General features: G+C 53.4%; 2 protein-coding genes across 2 annotated transcripts in view; both read left to right on the top strand.

Annotated features, from left to right (window-relative positions):
* ZDHHC18 (zinc finger DHHC-type palmitoyltransferase 18) overlaps positions 1-9,428 on the top strand; it is a 27,291-nt gene extending 17,863 nt beyond the window's left edge. The window contains exons 3-8 of the mRNA XM_037828049.1: positions 2,340-2,489; positions 4,015-4,152; positions 4,263-4,311; positions 4,890-4,992; positions 6,420-6,532; positions 7,421-9,428. Coding sequence (XP_037683977.1) covers positions 2,340-2,489; positions 4,015-4,152; positions 4,263-4,311; positions 4,890-4,992; positions 6,420-6,532; positions 7,421-7,538 — 671 coding nt within the window. The 3' untranslated portion in view covers positions 7,539-9,428. The remainder of the gene's footprint in view (positions 1-2,339; positions 2,490-4,014; positions 4,153-4,262; positions 4,312-4,889; positions 4,993-6,419; positions 6,533-7,420) is intronic.
* On the top strand, positions 7,479-16,064 carry SFN (stratifin). Its single transcript, XM_037828052.1, has 2 exons — positions 7,479-7,520; positions 15,314-16,064. Exon 2 carries the CDS (start codon positions 15,318-15,320, stop codon positions 16,062-16,064), a length of 747 nt encoding a protein of 248 aa, XP_037683980.1. The 5' UTR covers positions 7,479-7,520; positions 15,314-15,317.

Here is a 16,064-nt window from a genome sequence, read left to right as displayed (position 1 = left end):
ATGTTTATGAGATTCATTCATACTGTGCTGTGTGTGGTTGAGGATCGTTCATTCTCACTGCTGTATAGAATTCCACCGTGTAAATATACTACATTTTAATGATTCAGTCTACTATTGATGGGCCTTTTGGTAGTTCTAGATTTGGGGTAGTATGAGAATCGCTGCCATGAACACTCTTGTATGTGTCTTTTTTTTTAATATGCATATTTTTTATTAGAGAAGATATGTTTTTCAGAAACCTCATGCATACCATACAGAGTCCCCCATCATACACATCTTTTAGTCCACATGGAATCATGCACATTTCCATTGGGTGGGTACGTAGGAGTCGATTGCTGAGTAGACATCTGTTCCGTTCGGGTAGTTATTACCTAGCAGCTTTCCACAGTGGTCATGGGAGAGTTCTAGTTGCCTCCCATCTTTGTCAACACTTAGTATTTTTTATTTCCTCAGTTTGGCCATTCTGGTGGTTGTGAAGAGGTGTCTCATTGTGGTTTTACTTTGCACTTCCCTGATGACTAATGAAGTCAAGCATCTTTTCACGTGTTTACTGGGCATTTGGATAGCTGCTTCTATGAAATGCCTGCTCAAGTCTTTTATCCATTTTTCTTTTTGGTTGTCTGACTTTTTCTTAACTGAATTATAGGAATTATTTATATATATATATATATATGTTCTGAATACATGTCCTTTGTCAGATAAATGTATTGTAAATATATTCTCTTGGAGTCACTTTTTCATTCTTTTAATGGTGTCTTTCAAGGACACCATTTATCAAATTGTTCTTTAATGGTTAGCTCATTTGTGTCTTGCTTAAGAAATCTTTGTCCACCCCAAAGTTTTAAAGGCATTCTTCTGTTGTTGTTGTTGTTTTTTATCTAAAACTTCACTATGATACCTTTTGCATTCAGAGCTGCAATCCACCTGGAATTGAACTTTGTGTTTGGTGTGAGGCAGGGGTACAGCTGCATTTTCTCCATTGGATACGTATATTTCTCCAGTCGACCCAGTGCCGTTTTTGTGTGTGAAAAGAGCATCCATCGTCTTCACTGCACTGCAGTATGTCTTGGACATAAACCACATGATCGTATACGTGTGAGTCTGTTTCTGGACTCTCTTTTCTGTGTCACTGGTCAGTGTTTCTCCCCCTGCACCAAAACCATGCTGTCTTCAGTACTGTAGCTTTACCACAGGTCTTGATATCTGGCAGTATAACTCCTCCCGCTTTGTTGAAGAGAGCCTTGGCTCTTCTGCCCTTTGTGTTTCCATATACACTTTAGAATTTACACACACACACACACACACACACACACAGACACACACAAAACCTATTGGGATTTTTTACTTGGATTGTCTTGAATCTATTGATTAATTTAGGGAGAATAAATCCCTTTACATTATTGAGTCTTCCAATCCAAGAACATGATATATCTCTGTATTTAAAAAAAAAAAAAACTTTTTATTATGAAAAATTTCAAACATACAGTAAAGTAGGAAGAATTAGTACAATTAAGTCCTATACATTCCGTCTCCCAGATTTAACAGTTAATAGTATGTCTCTCTCTATGTATGTTTTTTTTTTTAGTTTTTATTAAACCATTACATAGTAAATTACAGACATCATAATACTTCAAAATGTCTCTTCAAAATCTAAGGACAGTCTGCTGCATAACCGCAGTTCCATTCCACCACCTAGGAAAATTAATAATTCCCTAATGTCTAGTCTATAGTTAAATTTCCCTAATTGCTCCCCAGATGTCTTTTGTTGCTTTGTGTGTTTGTGCGTGTGTGTGTGTTTTCCAAAATAAGATCCAGTCAAGGACCATGCATTGCATTTGTTATGTGTCCTAAACTTCTTTTAATTTAGAATCATCTCCCCTCTCTTTTTATAAGTAATATTGACTTTCTTTGGAGCTCAGGCCAGTGACTTGTACATGTCCCACCTTCTAGATCTCTCTGATTGTTTCCTTGAGGTATTGTTTATTTTGTTCCTCCAACCCCTGAAGCTCCTGTGAACTGTAACTTAGATCCAGCCTTGGAGATTCAGGTAACACTCACTAAACCTTCCTGGGGTTTCCTTCTCTGGGATGTGTGAGGACAGCAGGTACGAGAGCAGGGATGGCAGGCTTTGGCCCAGAGCAAGTGCTCAGTATGTGGCAACTCCCTTACTAGCTGCCCTGACTTGGGTCAGGCATTTGACCCTAATGTTTGCTGTCAGGAAAGAAGCGCCCCCCAGGCTTCTCCCTGTCCCAGCCACTCCACAGCGGCTCCCCGCAGCCAGGGCTCCTGCCTCTGGACTGCCTTGGGCGTCCTCCATCTTTCCCTCCTCTCACTTGCAGACAACACCGGCAGTTCCACGTATCGGCCGCCCCCTCGGACCCAGGAGGTGATGGTCAACGGGCAGATGGTGAAGCTGAAGTACTGCTTCACCTGCAAGATGTTTCGGCCACCCCGGACCTCACACTGCAGTGTCTGCGATAACTGCGTGGGTGAGTGGGAGGCAGCAGGGAGGGATGAAGAGACCCCTGAGAGAGTCTGAGCCCCGGGGCAGGGGTGGGCAGCGGGAGAGGATGGTGTCTGAACTCTCCAGGGCTGAGGAGAAAGCTGGTTACCTCCAGATTCTCTGTGCCTGAGGAGGGGGCAGAGCCTGCTCCACGTATGTCCTGGCTTCCGCTCAGGTACATTCTTGAGTGTGGGGCGGACACAGAGAGGCCCTGAACCCCTCCCCTCCAGCTTTGCCCTGGTCTCCACTAGGTCCAGATTTCTAAGAACCAGAGGCTGGAACAATAGCATTCCAGATGTGTTTGGGCTGGAAAGAGAATTATTTGCCATCCAGTGGCCCAGGGCCAGCTACATTAAAGGACTTTGGTCTGATTTGAGCATTTGGGAGGAACGAGAATCTGGGTATGGAGGGGTCTAAGCTGATATGGTATGGAGTGTGTAACCAAAATTGGGATTTAGGTTCCTGACTGACAACTGCAGGGGTTGCCGGGAAATCGGAGGCTATTTCCTCCCCTCTCTCTGCTCTCCAGGGCCCACCTGGCTCTGATGGGGAACGAAGGTGGGCCCCTGGGAGGGCATTGTAAGGGAAGCACTGTGCGGGAGGACCCAGGCGAGATGAGCCGTGGTGACTGCACAGTTCTCAGGGCGCTGAGCTCATCACGCTAGCTCAGCACTCCCTGAGCAAGAGAACTGCGGGGAACACCCCATGACGACAGGCAGTGGAGTGAGTGACTCAGGAGGAGTCATTCATCCCCGAGAACCCGCCCCACCCACCCTCTGCGAAAGGCGCTGGCCCTGGAATGAGGCCTTCAGTGGCTGGTGACCCACATTCCCACAGGGGACTTTCCCCACCCCTGGGGACAGTGCCAGCATGAGCTCAGCCCTCTGACCTAGCCCAGGGGTGCCGCTTCTCCGTGGGTTGCGTAGCGGTCCAGCCCTTCCCCGGGCCTCAGTTACGGGGCAACGGACAGGAGCCATTGTCAGCATGTGGCCTGGGTAGCAGGACAGGCAGCATGTACTTTTTGAGGGCCTTCTCTTACTGGGCACTTCACTGGGCCCTGGGGGTTCAGCACAGGGGGAGGCCAACACAGGTCCCCCCTCATGGAGCTTATAATCAAGCAGGGGTAACTAACTGGTCTATCTGGTAGTTAAAAATAAGTCTAAGGACACATGGGCCAAGTGCCACAGAAGAGACTGGCCAGGGGCTACAGGAGGGGATAACAGGGGACCCCCCACACACACCTAAATTGGGGTTCAGAGAAGACTTTCTTAAGGGATTGAGAGAGGTGGGAGGAAATATTGTTAACCAGGTAACAATGCAAGTGGAGAGTGCCTGGGCTGGTGGCCGCTGTGCACGTGACCAGAAGCAGGGCATGTCCAAGAGACTGAGAGCCAGCCGGTAGGAGAGAGCCAATGGGGTGGGAAGGCCCTGGCCGCAGGGTGAGGCCTCTTAGCACCCATGCTGGATGTGGGCCAGGCAGGCACTAACCCTCTTCCCTTGCTCTTTTTCAGAACGGTTTGACCATCATTGCCCCTGGGTGGGCAACTGTGTGGGGAGACGAAACTACCGCTTCTTCTATGCTTTTATTCTCTCCCTCTCATTCCTCACGGCCTTCATCTTCGCCTGCGTGGTCACCCACCTGACGCTGCGTGAGTTGGGGGGAAGGTGCAGGGGAGGGGCCAGCTGGCAAGCTCAGCCAGGCAGGGGGCTGTGGCCACTGCCCTCTGAGCTGTGCCCTCCCCTGCTTCTTCCCCCACAGGCTCTCAGGGAAGCACCTTCCTCTCCACTCTGAAGGAGACACCAGCGAGATATCCTTTATTGGCTAGTGGACACCTGGAGGGTCATGCAGCCCCTCCACTGGAGCAGGACCCCACACCTCATCCCATAAACAGAGGGGGAGGGTGTAGAGCACATGTTCATCCTCTAGAACCCAATATGCCAGCTGCTTCTGTTCACACCCAGGCTGGAGCTGGCCCTAAATGAGGAATTGTGGAACTGTAAAGAACTCTCAGGAGGCACAATCCCTATCTTCAGGGGTCTGAAAGAGCTTGTCCCTTAAGGCACCGAGCCCCCAGACCACGTCATGCCCACGACTCTGTGCATTTGGAATCCTCACTTCTCTAGGCCACCTATCACCCTGGTCTCATTGTGTTCTTAGAGTGGCTCCTACTCCCTCCTGAGGCCCAGAGGCTGCTCCTGCTGAGAAGTGATGACTGGGTGACAGGAACGGCTTGGCTACAAAACTGATTTCCTTTCTGGGGAAATAGCTCCACAGAAGGAGGGGTGAGAAAGGCTGAGTGTGGCGTACTCCCAGGCCCAGGGGAGGCTCCCTGCCCTACACCCCCAGCTCTGTTCCCCTTGTGGGTCCTTGACTGCCCCCCCTCACCGTGCTGGAGTTGGTGATCTGCTTCTTCTCCATCTGGTCCATCCTGGGCCTCTCAGGGTTTCACACTTACCTCGTCGCCTCCAACCTGACAACTAACGAAGACGTGAGTAAGGCTGGAACAGGGCTGAGGGAGCCTGCAGCCTCGGTGCAGCCCTGCCTCGGGCACCGCTGGGGAAATGTGGACAGAGGCATAAGGCAGCCAGTGCTCACAGCTTGGCCCTGGAGACTTAATGTGGGTTTCTGAGGCCCCCTGAGAGCCTGGGCCCCTCAACAGCAGACTCGCAAGGCCCCCAAATTGCTTTTCTCCACAACCCCATAAGAAATCGGACTCACACAGTCATTGTGATTGACCAGCACCTTACTGTCTACAGAGTTCCTTCAGTTCCCATCACCTCTTTGGATGTTTTTGCCAACCCTGAGGTTTTTCTCCATTTGATGGCTGAGTGACTTGCCCAACATTATGCAGCTGGGAAGGAGCTGAGCCAGGGTTGGTGCCCAGAAGTCATGACAGAGAAGTCTGTGTTTCACCACGTTGCACTTGTAGCCAGCAGAAACGTGACTGTTCTCGGAGTGTTCCTGGGGCCCCCTGAGGCATCTATATTGAGAGGGCACCAGCCAGGATGGAACACTGGGGCTCCCTTGACCCTCCCTAACTGCTGCCATGCAGAAGTCCAACAAGTATTGTTTGAACACTCACTGCCAGACCTGAGCTCCCCTTCCCAACCTCCCAAACCACAAAAGAGCAAATGAGAGCATCTATTTCAGGGGCTGCCATCTGATCAGAGACTCAGCCTTCAGTGGAAAATCCATTCCTTGACCTCAGCCTCTCCTTCTGGGAAACAAAACTGAACACACATGACCATGTGTCATGTGCCAAATGACTGGTACAGATCAGAAATGACATCAGCCAGAGTGGTTTCCTGGGTGCTGGTTCTGCAGAATGTTATTAGGGGTTAAGCAAAAAGGGGTGTTGTGGCCAAATAAGTTTGGAAAGCTCCGGGTTCAAGTCAAGCAGGTATTCTGCATTGCAGAGCTTCTCAGTGCCTTCCCAGGGCTAGGGATGGGCAAGATCTGATTTACCTCCTCAATAGTTCCATCAGAGAGTTGGTATTTTCCCAGTTTTTCAAATGAGACTTTAGCCTCAGAATCAGTGCTCCCTCCAGGATCAGACAGCTAGCCAGTGGCAGGACCAGGGTTCCCAGCCAGGTCAGCCTGAGCCCTGTGCCCTTGTCCTACCCTCCCTCTTACGTGGCTGGCTGGAGGAAGGGAGAATTCACCCAAAAGTGTTCTCTGGAGGCTTCTCTTTGGCTCTGCTCTCTCTTCTGTCCTGGTTGGGGGCCTCCTAGTCTGCTGGGTGACCTTCTGCATCCTGCAGCCCCCCACATCCTCAGCTGGGTTAAAAGCAGGTCCCCTCTAATAGCCAAACCAGAATTGGCTTCAGAACTCACCAGTTTTTCCCAGCCTCTAGACCTCCCTCTTAGAAAAGCGAAAAGAAGGTAGGTGCCTGACTAAGCCTCCTCCTTCTTGCAGATCAAAGGCTCGTGGTCCGGCAAGAGGGGCGGCGAGGCCTCCGTCAACCCCTACAGCCATAAAAGTGTTATCGCCAATTGCTGTGCCGTGCTCTGTGGCCCCCTACCTCCCAGGTAAGCGAGGAGGTGTGGGAGAGAGGCCCCAGAGCCTGGCCTGGCTGGGGGGCCTGGTGCTGGGAGTCCACACCTCAGAGAGGTTCTGGGAATCAGCAGACCTCTCCCTGCACCGCAGACACCCTCTGTTGATGATCCCCTGCTGAATGCACTCAGGACATCTGTCACGTAACGGAATTCCGTGGCAAGTTGTAATTTTTAGTCATGTGTTCCTTGTAGAAAAAAAGTAAATACAAAATATGCAAAAGAGGAGTACTAGAGATTACACATAATCCTACCTCCAGGGATAACCACAATTAACGTTCCGGCCTGGCTAGAGCCACTCTGCCCTGCTGGAGCTGATGGCCGGGACTGGGTAGGGGTCTCCGCCTTTCTGACCGCGGAGAAGCCCGGTGGCTCAGGCCTGCCGGGACGCAGCCTCACCTCCCCAACACCAGGGGGCGCAGGAGAGCCAGAACGGGAGCCGCTGGGGACTGCTCGGCAGGGCCCCCACCTACTACCCTCCTGCCACCCACTCCCGGGGCAGGGACACAGTGGAAATCTCACCGTCCCCAAATGTCCTTTCATCCTTGCTTCCCCCTCACCTGCAGTCCTGTTTGCAGTCTGGTTTCTTAGCAGCCAGCCAGATAGGTGGGCCAAGATAAATTAACAGGAAATAAATTCTGTGGCCAAAAGCCAGGTGACCAGAGATCAGAGAGGGAAGGGGCTTCCCAAAGGGAAGGGACTTGAGCCCCCAAATTGAAAGCAGTTCTCCTTTCACTCAGCCTCTCTGGAGCCGGGGCTTTCCTTGGGTGGGAGGTGGACTCTGCCTTCCACCTTACGGCTGCTCCCGTAGCTGCTCTGGTGTTGGGCAGAGCCCTCACGTGTCCCCTCGTTGTGTTTTGGAAGCCTGATTGACCGGAGGGGATTCGTGCAGCCCGACACCGTGTTGCCCTCGCCGGTCAGAAGCGACGAGCCAGCCTGCGGAGCCAAGCCCGACGCCAGCATGGTAGGAGGCCACCCCTGATCCGGGCTCGGTACTTGCCGCCTGTTGGCCTGTCTGCCCCTCCACACTCACCTGCTGCCCTCCACACCTGCCAGGACCCTCCCCGTTCCATCCGAGGGAAGCAGAGCCGCCAAAGAGTCAAGTCATTTCATATTTATTTCCCACCCCTGCGTGGCTTTCCCCAAACTGTTCCATGGCTGTACCCTCTGCTCCCCAAACCCGGGTCCCCACAGCCCTGGGGTGACAGGAGAGGCCAGAGCCTCTGGAGACCAACACAGGGCCATGCCGAATCTCCGCCTGTGCCAGGGTGAGCCCTGTGCGAGTGAGGGTGTGAACTGAGCGTGAGCCCTTCCAGGTGGGGAAGCTGCTGGGGACTTGCTGAGCCAGGGGGTTTGGGGTGAAGTGCAGGACTGATCAGTCAGCTCTGGACAACAGGTTGTGGGGGAATAAGCCTCTGTGGGCTGCTTTGGTTTGTGGGCTCTGTCATTCTTTTGGTGAAGATAATTGTTCTTTTTGTGTGTGTGTGTGTGTGTGTGTGTGTGTGTTTGTATTGAGATAGCCAGTAGGATAGAGCTGGGGTTTCAGGTAGAGAGGGCTGAGTTGGTGGGGGCAGCCTGTGTCAGAGGAAGCCAAACCAGTCAGCAAGGCCCCCAAACCCTCAGCTCCTTCCAGATTCCTGACCGCACTCTAGGAAGTGGGTGTGCTTCCTTGCCTTCTCCCTGCCCGTGGGGGGCTCTCTGAGGTATCCCAGCTTGGCTCCCCACCTCTCTCCAGTCAGGTCTGGGGACAGGTGGGTTATACTCAGACTGGCCATACTTGAAACGGGTTTATTAATGCTAGGTATTTTGCACAATTTTATAGGCCTCTTTTCTACATAGCATTTTTTTTAGATAGAAGGAAGAAGACGAAGAAAAAACCAAAGTCAGCCACATTGCTATCTGTATAGTGCCAGGTAGTGGGTAGCAGAATTCACGTTGGTTTTAATAAGTTTATTACAAGATACCTTCTGATTGTGAGTGAACAAGTGTGTGTGTGTCTGTGCCGTGCACAGATGTGGCTGGCTCCCACTTCCCCACATCCCCTGGGTTGCCCCCTGCTCCACCAGGCCCCTTGGGTATCAGCCGGCAACAGGCACAGTTTGAGCCACAGGGACTGGAAAAAGATGGACGTTGGTCACAAAGGACCCCTGGGCTCAGCCCCCATCCTCCTATCTCTCCTTTCTCCATGGACTTCAGACAACCAGGGGCGGGGGGACTCTGCCACCCCCCCACCTCCCCACCGCCACCACCCACCCCCCAGGTTAGGCTTCCAGCTGGAACCTGCCCAGACAGGCCGAGGCAGGGCGTGGAGGGTGGGGCAGTGGCTGCTTGGGGAGCGGCTGCCATCCCACAAACCACAACCCCTCCTCCCAGCTCTGAGGATGGGACCCAGTGCCAGGGGCTAGAGGACGGGGTGTCTCTGCTGACTGGGGGCCTCCATCCAGAGAAAAGGAAGAAAGGAGTGAGGTGGGCCAAGAGGAGAGTGAAAGTTGGCCTAAACCTGGGCCAGAATCTCAGAAGGGCTGGATGTCCCTTCTCTGCAGTTGTTTATCAAAACAGATAGAAATCATTCCTGTGTCCCCCTCCTTGGCCCTTCAAGTGGGTAAAGCCCTTGGAAAATGACATAGGAGGCCCCTGGATCTTGCCCTTCCTTGGTCCGGAGGCTTGTGGATCAGACAGAGCTGGGACATGGCAGCCACAGAGGGATCCCTCTGGGAGAAACAGCTTTGCCCCAGCCTCAGGGCCTGGGCCTTCTACAGTGGCCCCGGAAGTGGGGAGGAAGTTGGCCAGAGGAGAGGGCCCCCACTTGCCTTTTATTTAAGCCAGTATTCTTTGTTCCTGCCTGTAATAAAACTTTTGTTTTTTAAGAGTTGATTTGCTTTGGTTTGGTTTTTGTTTGCTTTTCCTCTACTGAGGCCCCAGCTGGCAGCCCTCTTTGCTTCCAGTCAAACTTGGGTCTTTCCTGGCCACAGTTCTCCTCGCCCAGAGAGGGCTGCAGCTGTGCCCCCATGGGCATGTGAGAAGAGGCCATCCCGTCCCCTCTTCGTCCCCTCCACTTTCCCCTGCCTTGGGGGCTTGGAGACCCCCAGGTACTTTTTCCCCACTGCTTTCCACCCTGATCCCCAGTGACTGTCCAGCTAAGAAACTTTGTATAAGATGGTAGATTCTGGTTTGAGAGTCTGCGCATCCCTGGCCACCCCCCCACCCCACCTGGGCAGCAGGGCCCAGGCAGACAATTCATAACACTGGCCACCTCTCTGGTATCTCCCCCAGGAGGACACCTGTCAGGATTTTGCCATCTCCTGCACAGCCTGAGGGGATCTAACAGGCCTCTTTGCAGAGGGTTAGTTGGTAAGACCATATCTCCCCTGTTGGCCAGCACTGCCCGTGCCCCTCACACACCATCTCATCCCCATCGCATGCCTCACCAGCCCCATGGAGCTCATTCATCTGTCTGGTGTGTGGTGTGGTGTGTATGCTGGCCTCTCCCCCCTAAGCAGAAGGATCCAGGGTACCGGGTCAGGCTAAGAGCCCAGCCCTGTTCTGAACTGAGGAAGTAGCTTCACGCAGAGCAGCTCTCCAACTGGAGCAGGAGGTGAAGGGTGAGGTTGGGGAGAGGGTGGCGAACCTGCTCGGAGGTGCTTAGGACTGCTCCGGTGGCATCCTGGTGTGCAGGGGCCATTGGTCACTAACACTCTTGTGTCCCCGCTGTGCTTTCTCTCACCTGCCCGTTTTCTCTGCTGCTTTGTTGTCTGCTGCCCCGGCCCTGGCCTTTCTCTGGGGGAGAGGGGGATGCTGTGGCAGCACCTGCTCCCACCACCAGGGCCCCTGCAGGCTTCCTCGCTCCTCCCATCCCTTCTAACGCTCTCTCTTCTCCTTCTTTGCTGTCCTGCCGGGGATCTCCAGTGTGTGCGGGGGCTTAAGGACCTCCTGAGGACTGCTACTCTCTGCCTCTCCAGGGGTGGCCTGGGGAGAGCCAGGCACCCGGCACCTCCACCTGCCTAACCTGTGGCCTGTCTGCCACCATCTGTGCCTACAGTGTCTGCCCCCCAGCCTGCCCCACATGTGTGTTCTCCTCTCCCACCCCCCTTTAGGGGGCAGGGGCTGACCTCTTTGCCCCCAGCCCACACTCCGTGCTGGCCAGAGTTTAGAAAGCCATAATGCAGCATTCAGCACAATAATATAATACTAAGCTGAAACTCTCCCTCCCCACTTCCCCTCACTTCCCCTTCCCCAGATTTGTAAGGTGTCAAGACTAGGAATCTTGCCTAATGCCCCCCTCCAAAAAGAAAAAAAAAAAAAGAAGCCATTGCCATAGTCAAGCTGAGCAGGTTTCTTCAGAGCCTCTGGAGTGTTGATGGTTGATGACGCTGCTAAACAAGTTTGGTGACTGTTCTAAGCACAACTGGCTTGACAGTGTTCCCACAGCCCCCTCCATCCCCACCACCTGGAGTAGGTAAGGATGCAGGGAGGGTGTGTGTACCCTTCTCTCCAGGTACTGAAGGACTGAACTAGCTCTGGACTGCCCCGTGTTTTCAGAGGAATTAGAGGAAACTGGGCCAGGCCTAGGACATCAGTTGAGCCCAGGACTGGGGGCTGCTTGTCTGCTGTCCTGTACCTTTTTTAACCAAAATAAAGATTCCCCTCTTCTTGCCATACTCTCGACTGTCTGCTGCCACCTTTACTTTGGGGTCTGGGGATGGGGCCTGTGGTGGGTGTGCAAGAAAACATCTGGCTGACCCTCACTTCCAGCTTTGTTCTAGCTGCTCTGGAGATTTAAAAAAAGAGAGACACACGATGAAGCCAAAAGAGACAAGGGGAGAGTGGCCAGCTTCCTCATCACCCTACCCCTCCAGAACTCCTGGTCTCAGGTCCAAAGATCCCCGAGCCCAGGCTGAGACAGAGGGTTTAACCCCAGTTTGTGACTGTCACACTTTTGAACTGAGCTCCGCCCAGGGTAACAATCTCATGGAACCTACCCTCTCCCCGGCTGCTGCCCCATATCGAGACACACACACAGTGTGCAAGAGCTAGAAAATAATCACAGCTACCATTTACCAAGGGTTTGCCAAGTGTCGGGCCCGTTTTCTCACCTTAACCTATGACAAAGGTGACACCAGCCCTGTTTTACTGAGGCTCAGGGAAGTCACAGGACCTGCTCACGGTCACCTTGCTGGTAAAGCAAGGTCCAGGGTTTGCACTGTTCTCTGCCCTGATCTCTGCCCTGTCTGTCTACCTAAGGAATGGTGAGGGCTGCTCCAGGAGGGTGGGCATCTCAGAGGGAGAAACAAACTTAGGAGAATGGCAGAGTCAGCAGGAAGGAAGCTCAGAAAAGATCTGGGCCAGCCTCTTCAACTCTAATGATGGGGACACTGAGGCCCAGTGGCAGGAAGGGATTTGCCCAAGGCTTTATAAACAGAGCTGGGATGCAGTCCCACACCCTGACTCCATACCATTTTCTTTCTACAAATTCCACATTGTCTCCTAGACTAGATTGGTTTAGGAGATGAGGGCTACTCTGAACAGCAGTGCCTTGAGGAGAAAAAGACAAAACAGCTGAGTCTCTTAAAATGTATCCCCTCCCAAAGGCAGCTATTGTAGTGAGCTCTTGAAGAGCTGGAGAACTAGACTCGTGTTCACAACTCATCAGGGGAAGAAGGTGCCACAGCCGCCTCTTGTCACCTTTTAGTTTGATCATTCCAAGACTGAAAAATGTCCTAGGGAGTTCTTTCTGAATCTAACCAGAGTCTTCCCTGCTGTAGTCAGAGCCCTGTTCTCGGTTCTTGGTGGAAGCAGATAGCAAGTGGTTGCTGTGTCACAACCCTTCAGCTCAGAATTGGTTGTCTATGGGACCGGAGGCCTTGAAGCTGCTAGCAGGATAGAGTGTGTGGAGGGGTGGGGAGGTTAGCAGATGGGATGGGGAAAGCACCATTGAGCTGCAGCCCCAACTTCTGTCCTGCTGACTCAGGTGACTGACTGGAGCTCTGTGCCCTGCCAGGGCCTGCTGCCTCCTGCCCGCCTGGGCTCTGGACTTGGGAAACAGAGGCCTGGAGGCAAAGGGAGGTGCCTGAGACAGGAACTGAGTCAGGATCAACAGGCCAGAGCGGGCAAGAGGTTTCTAGCAACCCATCTCCTAGATTCACCCCTGAGCTCCAGCAGGAGAGGGGCAGGTGTGAAGTGGGCTCCTTTCCCTTGCTCTGAGGCTGTGCTGAGGGCATAGAGCTTTGGCATGAAGCACCACTAGGCCCCCTGGCTTACGTGGTGGCAAAGGAATCTGAAGAAGCTCCCTGGTGCCCTGCCATCTCCAGCTTTCCCCCCAGGACTTGGGAAAGCCCAACTGAATGACTAGTGCAAAGTCCTTTAGGGCCCACGGCCTGCCTAGACCAGAGGAATGTCCTGGAAGGAGAGGGAGGAGGCAGGGCTGAGCACATCTGACCGTTCATTCATCTGGAGAGGGGAGACTGTGGGCAGACCCAGCCTCATTCTCTTCCCTGTGGATGCCAGCTCAGCAACATTTGGTCTTTGACCAAGGCCTGCTTTGCAGCCCTTCCTCATTTCACAGAACCCCGGTCCATGTCAGTGCTTTGTGTGAATAAGTTTATAATAAAGTTGGTTAGTTTGTTCACCTAATAATAGTTACCATAGTTACCATCTACTCTCAAGTGCTTTCCATTAACTCATTTAATCCTCACAAGTCCCATTTTACATTTAGGGAAACTGAGACTCACAGAGATTAAGTAACTTGATCAAGGCTGCAACAGCAAGTAAGAAGTGAACCCAGTCAGTCCAATTCCAAAGATACTAGGCTGTTCTGTCTCTCATACAAAATGATACATATTCACCACTGAAAATTTGGAAAGAATAGGAAAATCAAAAGGAAATAAGTCACTCAGAGTCTCACTAGCTAAAAGTAGCCCCCTCTTTAAGTTGATACTTTAGTGTATTTCTGTCATTTTCCGTGTCAGTGCTCCAATTTGAGCAAAGCCTGTGGGATGTCAAGCCTAAATCCCTTCTACTTCCTTGGAAAACCTAGGCCTGGACATGAGCCTAGACATGTTCCTACTCTTCCGTGTAGCAAAAAGGCAGATCTCATCTTTGGGCTCCCTCCAGGAGGGCAGTGTAGGGGTTCAGACACCAAGAGGCACCAGGGGAGGCCCAGCCCTGCAAAGCAGTCCTAGCTCAAGGATTAGGCTGGCTGAATCCCAGCAAGGGCAGTCCCTCCCAATTCCCACTTGAGCTTTGGCTAGGGGTGGGGCAGATAAGCAGGAACCCACCCTCACAGGCTCAGTGCCAACACCCTTAGGTGAAACGCAGAACTGACTGGAGGGCAGGATCCAGTGAGCAGGGACAGAAGGTTGGCCAGGGAGAAGTTTCCATCTCTGGGGCCTCTGCCAGGGGTCAGAGGTGGGGCAATGGTCAAAGGGAAGGGACAGGGAAACTTCTGAGAGGCAGGCTGGGAAGGAGCACTTGGCTGGCATTGCTGCCCCATAAAACAAAATGGTATGTATCACCAACCACCTCCATTTCCTCAGTCCTGTCTCTCTCCCCACATTGTTGGCGTCCCCCCCTGGGGGACCAACCTGGGCCATGTACCCACATAGCCTGCTTCCCAGCCTCTGACAGAAGAGCGGGCTGAGTCAGGCAGGAAAATGGGACAGCCAAGGAGCTGGGCCCCCACCCCGTGAGCCCTGCTGATACATGACGGCAGGTGGCTTGGAGCGGGCAGGTGGCCTGGCGTGCAGAGGCGGAGAGTAAGTCCTCAAACAAGTGGCAACAGGCCACTGACTTGAAAGGGAAAATTGTGCTGTGATGGGGAAGGTGTCTGACAAACCTACTGGGTGACTAATTACAAAGACTGGACTGGAGCGTCAGTGGCCGCTTGTTAAACACCTCATTAAGTGGCACCTTGAAAGCTGCCACCTCTGCAGTCTGGGAGCTCAAAGGGACTAGGACCCTGAGGGGAGTGAGGGACCGGGGCTTGGGACCCCCTTCAAGGTCTAAAGACAGCCTGGAGCTCACAGATCAGAAGAGTCCTTGATGGGAGAGAACCAAAGAAAGTAGGGTACAGAAGGAAGAGTCATAGAGATGTACTAGCTGTGTGAACTGAAGCAGATGTCACCCCTCTCTGAGTCTCAGTGTTCCCATCCCTACAGTGGGAACAGTACTGCCCACCCTACAGAGGTTTGGTAGGAATTAAATTAGGTCATGGATATGAAATCCTTGGGCAATGGTATAGTCCTGCCTAGACATGAGTTATCTCACCTGAGCCAAGAGGGGAAATGTAGCTGGCAGGATTAGGAACCCCATCCTCCTGCACTGGGCTAAATGGGCACCGCCTGGGTGGAAGTAGCCAGGTGTCTGATGCCATCCTTACCCCCTGGAAGGATCTGATATGAGAAGCCCAGGAGGCTAACAGGAGCACCCGTGCACTGGCAGTCCTGATCAAGAGGGGGCAGCCAGGAGCCCCAAAAGTGCCCATGCAGGTGGGGCCCTCGCCCACATTTCTCCTGCTGACTCTCCTGATGACTCACCCCCAAGTCCCAGCCCTTTTACCTTTAAGGAAGAGCCGGAAAGGGTGTGGGGAGAAGAGCGGGAGGCAGGTCCCAGGCCCTAGGCCCTCCCCCTACCACTCCCCACCCTCCTCTGGGCCAGGCCACCCGGCCAAAAGGCAGGCAGAGAGCAGGAGAGGCGCAGAGCCGAGCCCAGCATTGGTCCCGAGGCAGCTAGTCAGCCCGCCGCCCGTCTGTCTGTCCCCAGAGCCATGGAAAGAGCCAGTCTGATCCAGAAGGCCAAGTTGGCAGAGCAGTCCGAGCGCTATGAGGACATGGCAGCCTTCATGAAGGGTGCCGTGGAAAAGGGCGAGGAGCTGTCCTGTGAAGAGCGCAACCTGCTTTCTGTAGCCTACAAGAACGTGGTGGGGGGCCAGAGGGCCGCCTGGAGGGTTCTGTCCAGTATTGAGCAGAAAAGCAACGAGGAGGGCTCGGAAGAGAAAGGGCCCGAGGTGCGAGAGTACCGGGAGAAGGTGGAGACCGAGCTCCAGGGCGTCTGCAACACCGTGCTGGGCCTGCTGGACACCCACCTCATCAAGGAGGCCGGTGACGCCGAGAGCCGGGTCTTCTACCTGAAGATGAAGGGCGACTACTACCGCTATCTGGCTGAGGTGGCCACGGGGGACGACAAGAAGCGCATCATCGACTCGGCCCGGTCGGCCTACCAGGAGGCCATGGACATCAGCAAGAAGGAGATGCCGCCCACCCACCCCATCCGCCTGGGCCTGGCCCTGAACTTTTCCGTCTTCCACTACGAGATTGCCAACAGCCCCGAGGAGGCCATCTCGCTGGCCAAGACCACCTTCGACGAGGCCATGGCTGACCTGCACACCCTCAGCGAGGACTCCTACAAAGACAGCACCCTCATCATGCAGCTGCTGCGAGACAACCTGACGCTGTGGACGGCCGACAACACTGGGGAAGAGGGTGTCGAGGCTCCACAGGAACCCCAGAGCTGA

Source organism: Choloepus didactylus, chromosome 2, assembly GCF_015220235.1.
Source record: "Choloepus didactylus isolate mChoDid1 chromosome 2, mChoDid1.pri, whole genome shotgun sequence".
Lineage (NCBI taxonomy): Eukaryota > Metazoa > Chordata > Mammalia > Pilosa > Megalonychidae > Choloepus > Choloepus didactylus.
Note: the sequence above shows the minus strand (reverse complement) of the source record. Positions and strands in the feature narration are given on the sequence as shown.